Here is a 7,701-nt window from a genome sequence, read left to right on the forward strand (position 1 = left end):
CAGTAAGCACTGTAACATAAACAAAGCACTTTGGAATTTCAGACCAGGAGCAAGTGGGGTGATTAATTCTTAGCAGGGCTAGTAAAGTCTGGGAAGTGTTCACTAACAAAATGTCTGGTCATTAACGAAACCTACTGGTTTCTCAACACAGTCTAATTAATTGTAACAATATAAATGGTTGCTTGTTCATAAACTTTCATCTTTTGCCAAAATGTTTGTAGCTTATGTTCCCATTTAACAAGGTTTTCTGGCCAAAACTGTGCACCCACATCATCCTAATGAACTGGCTGTCCAATAAAAAAAGGACTCTCAGTCTTCCCATAAAAGCAATTTTGCATGCATAGAACACCTCTATCTAGGAATATCCCTAATGAGGTACAGAAAGGCTCTTATTATCCAAACAGAGACATTCCACTGGTGCTAGAGAGCCACAGACAGAAGTTTTCTCTGCCTCCTGGAAATGAAGCCAAACTTTCTTCTTTCTTCAACCGTGAGGATTGCTGTCCTCCTCTTCACGATTTTCTTCTTTATGAGCCAGGTTCTACCAGGTAACAAAATAAACTTGGTAAGAGTAGAGTGCCTAACACCTTACAGGGATTCAACACTCAGAGAGAAATCACCATCACCTATGACCAGAAAAGGGGGTCTCATAGGAAATCTGGAAGACATATAGGCTGAGAGGCCTGCAGCCATCTAATTCGTTAATTCTCCATAGCAACTCGGTTAAATGAAGTCAATGGTGTTTCAAGTCTTTGAAACCCTCTTATTCCATTTCTAAATTAGGCAAGTTTACTAGCAGTTACTAGACCTCAAAAATTAAAAATCAGGCATTATTCTACTAAATCTTGGTCTCTAAAGCTCCTGTAGTTTCTTTCAGCAAAAGTTAGTTATCCTAAGACCCTGGCATAAGAGCTATGCCAAAGCTGTGGTAGGCTCAGACAGAACGGATTGGTGGAAGAAGTCTCTTTGAAAATATTACTATTATCTAAGAAATCTTTAACCTATTGCTCCCCAGTACTGTTGGTCCCTGGGACTTGACTTTTCCCCTTAAGGCACCATCTCCATCCCTGGCTTTCCCTCTTCCTTCTCAGCATCTAGTCTTGTAATGTAGAATTTAAACACAGGGACCAGGGGTGACCCCACACCAGAGCATAGCCTACTGCATTCAGCATGCAAACATTAATCACAGGTAGAAGGCCCCTTGCACAGACATGCTTTGGAGAAGTGTGTATAGGACTTCTTGGATTTGCCCAAGGTGGTTACCAGACTCCGAAAGTGGATCTGAAAATTTTCTGGAACTCCTGAACATGTGTATTCAAGGATGAATAAGCAACTTATTCCCTCTATTTTTGCTGTTTTATAGAGGAAAAAATTAAGGCCCTGGAAACTGAAGTACTTTTCCCAACAGTGGGGTAAATGTCAGAGTCAACGCTGTGTTTTAATATCCTGGCTTTTCCTATACATCCCACCCTAGAGTTCTGTTGTGCTGTTCCTTTGTGTGACTTTCTAAAGCCTGAAAAAAGGTGATACCATATCCAATTATATTAACTCAGTAGCACACAACATTGGGGACTGACTTATAAGATTATTATCCTTGTGGCATTACTGAAGTCCTGTCCCACTAGTACTTGTTAAATAGTCACCCTGGCTAAATACATGGGTTTCATTTTTTTAATCAGTTAAAAATATTTTAAAATATTTATCTTACATCTATAACCCCCATAAAATCAATGCTTTTAATCAAGGTTTAAAAATTACAAATTTGGATAAATAAATTTTTTTTTGTTTTCACTGTCACTCAATCAAAATAGAAGAAACTAATTGGATAGAACAGCACAGGCAGAAGCATTACTGACAGTCAAAAATGGGACACAACAAGACTGGAGAAGAAAACACAGGATGGTGCTAAAGAATGCAGCCTAATGAAAGGTGGCATCTCCTCTGGATGTCCTTAGGTAGACATTGAAGCAGAACTGCAATCTTTTTGTAGAAGGCTAGAGAGGAGAGGAGGACACAGAGAGAGGGCGAGAGTGGAAAATAGAATGAGGCTCAGAATATCAAGCCTTAGTGCTGTCCCTAACATCTGCCTCACTCGATCACTGGGTAATCTTGGGCAAGTTTCTTCCTTTCCATCAGCTTATTTCCTCATCTTTAAGGTAAGTGACTAGACAAGATAGCCTATGATGTTCATTGTTACTCTAGCTTTTGTTCCTAAAGCAAATGGCTGGAAAAGACATAGTGTCCACAATATGCAATACACAAGGTTTACAAGCACATCATAATTTTAAAAAGCCCTTTGTAATTTCAACTTTTTAAAATAATTTCAACCTTTATTTTAGATTCAGGGAGTGCACGTGCAGATTTGTTACATGGGTATATTGTGTGATATTGAGGTTTGGGGTATGAATAACTCTGTCACGCAGGTAGGGTGTACCCAAAGTGTAGCTTTACAGACTTTACTCCCTCTCCCTCTCCTCCTGGTAAGACCCAATCTCTCTTGTTCCCATTTTTATGTCCATGTGCACTCATTGCTCAGCTCCCACTTATAACTGAGAATATGTGGTATTTGGCTTCCTGTTCCTGAGCTAATTTGCTTAGAATAAAGTCCTCCAGCTTCATCCATGTTGCTGAAAAGGACACAATTTTGTTCTTTTTATGGCTGCATAGTATTCCATGACATATATGTACTACATTTTCTTTATTCAATCCACTGTTGGTGAACACCTAGTTTGATTCCATAACTTTGCTACTGTGAACACCACTGTGATGAACATACAAATTTAGGTCTTTTTACAAGACTGATTTATTTTCCTATGGATACACACCCAGTAATGAGATTATTGGGTCACATGGTAGTTCTGTATTAAATTTCTTGAAAAGTGGCTTGAAAATAAAATGCTCAATAGAATCAGGTATAGTAAAAGAGTACACATGATTCAAAGACCTGTGAACCGAGAGTAACAACAAATTTCTGCACAAATATATTGCAAGTTAGAAAATAGCTGTATTTTAATCAATTATTCCACAATCATTTACTGAACAGATATTGTAAGCCAAGATTTTAATCAGATTCTGGAATATACATACAGAGGAGAATAAGATATGATTCCTGCCCTCAAGAAATTCATTATCAAGAATTGAGGTCAGATGGGAAAACACCACCTGTAGTAGAATGCGAGAAGTACTACCACAGAGGGATGTTCAAGAGTGATTTTTGACATATGACAAGACAGGTCAGTTGTTCATCCTCTACACTATACTAATCTCTTATGACTCTTCCAGTTGCAAAGGGCCAATTTTAACCCAAGGACAGTGGGCTGGGGTACTACTATACATAGTAGCTGACTACTTACAGATAAAAGGAAGAGATGGAAAGCTCAGGGATCAAAAAACTCAGATTTCAGCTTGTTTCTACCAAGTGGTCAACATTTAGAATTATCATTGTCTTCAAAAAAGCATGACCTTTATTTCCCAATTTGCATTATAGATATAAATATGATGTTGCATATATTTGGTCTTCACATCAATCCACTAATTGCTTTGTGACCATTGAAAAGTTAAATTGAATTTAATGCATTTCGATTTCAGTTCAATTAAATAGGCATTTATTGAATGTTTATTAAAATTGTTGTACTGATTGAAAGCTATTCTGGAATTCGCTTTTGTGTTCCAGAACAGAAAAAAAAAAAAAAAGTGTTGGTTTTTATACCTCTCTTATTGCCAAGAAGTTGTCATGGAAAAGGTGCTCTGTGTTACATACAAAGACTGCTCAGAATTAAAACACTTTTCCAACTAAACACCTCAATATGTGTGGCCTATTCCCAGAGCAGTGATATCTTAGGAAATAAATGAAATACTATTCAATGTTTCCAACAAGTATAGTTTTTGAGCCTTTAAGAAGATCTTGAATGTTTCACTCTTAAAATATGCAATGGTTTCTAGAGAAAAATTGCAACCTCAAAGACCAGTGTCAGAGATATAAGTAGTGAGTGAAGTCTCAGGGTGTAACAAGTACTGGCACAGATATATTTGTGTATTAAACACATAGGAATATTGTTCCCTTCCACAGGAAAAATATCCTAACAATTAAAGTATATTATCTTTTAGGTCTATATTTCAGTTCTACTTTTGAAAAAATACATCTATTATAACCTATCATATAGAGTGTGTGTGTGTGTTTATGTGTGTAGAAATAAAAAGAGATGAGCCAAAAGAGATTTTCTTCTCTTTCACTCCAGGAAAATCCATAGTACAAGACATTATATTTTTTTAAAAGGCTGAAATCTCCCATCAGTGTTAGAAGATAATAAGGAAGAAATAAACTGAAACGTGCAGGCTCTAGAACTTGTAAAGGGGAGTGGGCTACTCACCTCCAGCCTTTTGTCATGTAGGTGCACCCAATATTCTCAGATTTTTCAAGAACACCAAAAAATCCAAATTTTTGTGTGACAGCAGATTTTTAAGTGTTGAAGAAATCAAATAACACACACACACACACACACACACACACGCACACACACAAATCCACACAAGATTATTTTCAGGCACTGCCCCCTATGTCCATGTAATTCAATACAAAGTAAAGAAAGACTGATGAATGATTACAATAACCCTCTTCTGCATGTAGCCAGGGGCAAATTCAACGAGATCTCTGAATGTCCAAATGGCTCTTGTCGGGACTTTTGCCTCAAAACAGAAATCCATGTTGAGAGATGCTTAAATAGCCGACCCTGCTGCCTTCCTCTGGGGCATCAACAAAGAATTGAGAGCACTACACCCAAAAAGGAAGGAAGCCTGTTGTTTTCTGGAGATTTTATGTTCTCTTTTTCTCTCTCCCTCTCCCTGTCTCCCTGTCTCCCTTTCCCTCTCTCCATTTTTCTCACAGGGATTTTTATTGAATCCTCAAAAAAGAATAAAGCAAAACCAACCAGCATGAAACCTCTTTTAAAAGTTTATATTACTGGCTGGGTGCGGTGACTCATGCCTGTAATCCTAGCAATTCGGGAGGCCAAGGTGTGTGGATCATGAGGTCAGGAGATCAAGACCATTCTGGCCAACATGGTGAAACCCTGTCTCTTTTAAAAATATAAATATTTAGCCAGGCATGGTGGTGGGCTCCTGTAATCCCAGCTACTCAGGAGGCTGAAGCAGAAGAATTGCTTGAACCCATGAGGTGGAGGCTGCTGTGAGCCGAGATCCCAACACTGAATTCCAGCCTGGGTGACAGAACAAGACTGTGTCTCCAAAAAGAGAAAAGGAAAAGAGAGAAAGAAAGAAAGAAAGAAAGAATGAAAGAAAGAAAGAAAGAAAGAGAAAGGAAGGAAGGAGGAAGGAAGGAAGGAAGGAAGGAAGGAAGGAAGAAGTTTATATTACATGTTATGACTTGATTACTGTTTGGTTTCCAGTATCCTTCTATCCCATCTAGATGAGCTCTTAGTTGAAAATGACCTACAGCAGGGTGGGGGAATTTTCGCCATCCCTATTGCTTTTGTCTAGCACTGTAACCCTTCACCCTGCATATGGGAAGACTACTCCCCTTTTTTACTGGGAAAATGCACCATCCTATTCCATGCAGCCTTGCAGGGGTCTGTCTCTCCCTGATAAAGGTGGAGCGCATGGGAAAATTGCACAATCAAATCAACCAGACTTCACCAGAAATCTAAATTATAAAAAGAGGTGCACTCAGATTAAAGGCAATTTCTTCAGCACCCTTTTCAAAGGCAATTCCCTGGGTCTGTACATGTATGCCTGGCCAAGATCCAGGGAATTCCTTTAGTTCCTGACTTTCACTGGGCATAATCATTCAGCATTTTCTTCCATCTTTTAAAACACTGCATCGGCTTCCTATGGTTGCTATCACAAATTACAACAAACTTGTGGCTTAAAGCAACACAAATGCATTTTCTGACCATTCTATAGGCTGCAGGCTTCAGTTGGATCACAGTGGGCCAACATCAAGGTGTCAGCAGGGCTGAGCTTTCTTCTGGAAGCTCTGCAGTTTTCTTCCTGCACCTTTATCCTAGCAATGGCAGGTTACTCCTGTGCACCATATTTTCCTTCATCCATTTTCAAAGCCAGCAACGGAGCATTGAGTCCTCACATTCCATCATTCTGAATTCATCTTCTCCCCACTCTTCCATTTTTTAGGACTCATGATTACATTGAGCCCACCTGGATAATCTAAGATAATCTCCCTATTTTAAGGTCAGCTGATTAACAGCCTTTATTTCACATGAAACCTCAATTCCCCTTTGCCTTACAAGGTGGCACATTCACAGGACCCAGCAGTTAGAATGTGGATAGCTTTGGCGGGAGACAGAGGGGATATTATTCTGCCTACCACAGCCACTGAGTGCTTTTACCACCTGTCACCATTTTGCTCCATTTAGACACAACTTTAGTTGCTTTGTGTGAAGAGATTCTCATTCATAGAGTTTTCTTTTTTGTGTAAAGTAGTGGGGGGCCTCCCCGTGGACATTTAAAGAGTATAGAATCAAGATATTTAAAAGTATATCAGCTGGATTTTATTTTTCACCATGCCTGATTTGGCCAAGAAAGAATGTTAAGTTATGTCACATGAGCTACTTGAAATCTCAAAAAGTTCAAAACATTGGGTTCAAAATCTCAGAGACTGAGATATATTCCAACCAACTCAACCCTGTAGAAGTGCCAAGTTTTCCTCAGTGCCACTCTTGAAATTACATCACCAACTGACCCTTTAATATATTTTTGCACTATATAATATTTATTTCTTGGAGTAAGTGCTTCCCTAGAAAAGCAGCAGTTTGGACACGTATATTAAAGCCGTCACATAGAATATTATCCTCTCATTGCTAGGAGGTGGCCTTCAAGATGGCTGACTAGAGGCACCAGGCACTGTGTCCTCCCAAAGAAAGACCAAAACAGCAAGTAGATAATCATACCTTGAAGAGGGCTTGAGAGAGGGCACTAGAATTCAGCAGCAAAGTGACAAGGAATCTCTGAGGTGTGGAAGGAAAGGAAAATGAAGCAGCAGCCCAGCCAGAATCAGCTTAAAACCAGGACAGGCTCTCCAGTGTGGTGAAAAGGTAAAAAAGAGAGCCCCATTGGCCCATATTCCCACCATGGACACTGCAATTCTAGCCAAAGGACAGTCTCTTGGCCCTCGCAGGCCCTGAGACTACTATAGGGAGCTGCCTGGAGTCCATGGGATGGTCATTGTCCCAGAGAAGGAGTTGGCACTGGATCGTTTGCACCCATCCCCAGATACAGGGAGCTGTGGCACAGTGCCATTTTGAGAGCCCAGCCCCCAACAGACTACATCCTGCCCTAGGGCCAAACAGCCCCTGCATCTCCACACCTCTGGACCCCCAGTGACATTCCCTCATGTACATCCAGAGTGCTGCAGAGTCACAATACCAGCTGAACTCACCAGTGTAGCCTGGTCCCCATCACTCTAGCCTACACAGTGTCCTACACTCCAGGGAACTGGCAGTGCCATTCACTAGGGAGGCTGCCCCCAGAACAAAGGGAGCTGAAGCAGGCACTCTTCACAAGTGGAGAGTCACCTTCCCAGGGCCACTGACACTGACAGCAATCCTGACCCCCAGGAGCAGGGTCACTGCACACCTGCAGGCATCCTCAGGAGACCTAGGGACTCGCCTGCCTGGGCACTATTCCAGGGCCAGAGCACAGGCCCATCCCACCCATTGCTGTCACTAC

The 7,701-nt window shown here is 40.6% G+C and overlaps 1 protein-coding gene across 1 annotated transcript; it reads left to right on the plus strand.

Moving 5' to 3' along the window:
- Positions 1–460: 460 nt before the first annotated feature.
- LOC129042907 (beta-defensin 108B-like) lies at positions 461–4,898 on the plus strand. The gene is made up of 3 exons (XM_054499226.1): positions 461–548; positions 4,628–4,799; positions 4,886–4,898. The coding sequence occupies exons 1-3, from the start codon at positions 461–463 to the stop codon at positions 4,896–4,898; spliced, it is 273 nt and encodes a 90-aa protein (XP_054355201.1).
- The last annotated feature ends 2,803 nt before the right edge of the window (positions 4,899–7,701 follow it).

The sequence above is a fragment of the Pongo pygmaeus genome, chromosome 7 (genome assembly GCF_028885625.2).
Source record: "Pongo pygmaeus isolate AG05252 chromosome 7, NHGRI_mPonPyg2-v2.0_pri, whole genome shotgun sequence".
Classification (NCBI taxonomy): Eukaryota; Metazoa; Chordata; class Mammalia; order Primates; family Hominidae; genus Pongo; species Pongo pygmaeus.

What these genes read in the sequence shown, in the direction of transcription:
- LOC129042907 (XM_054499226.1), top strand. Translation starts at nt 461, where the DNA reads ATGAAGCCAAACTTTCTTCTTTCTTCAACCGTGAGGATTGCTGTCCTC. An exon ending in TATGAGCCAGGTTCTACCAG is followed by an intron (nt 549 to 4,627) that starts GTAACAAAATAA and finishes TTCTGCATGTAG; the next exon opens with CCAGGGGCAAATTCAACGAG.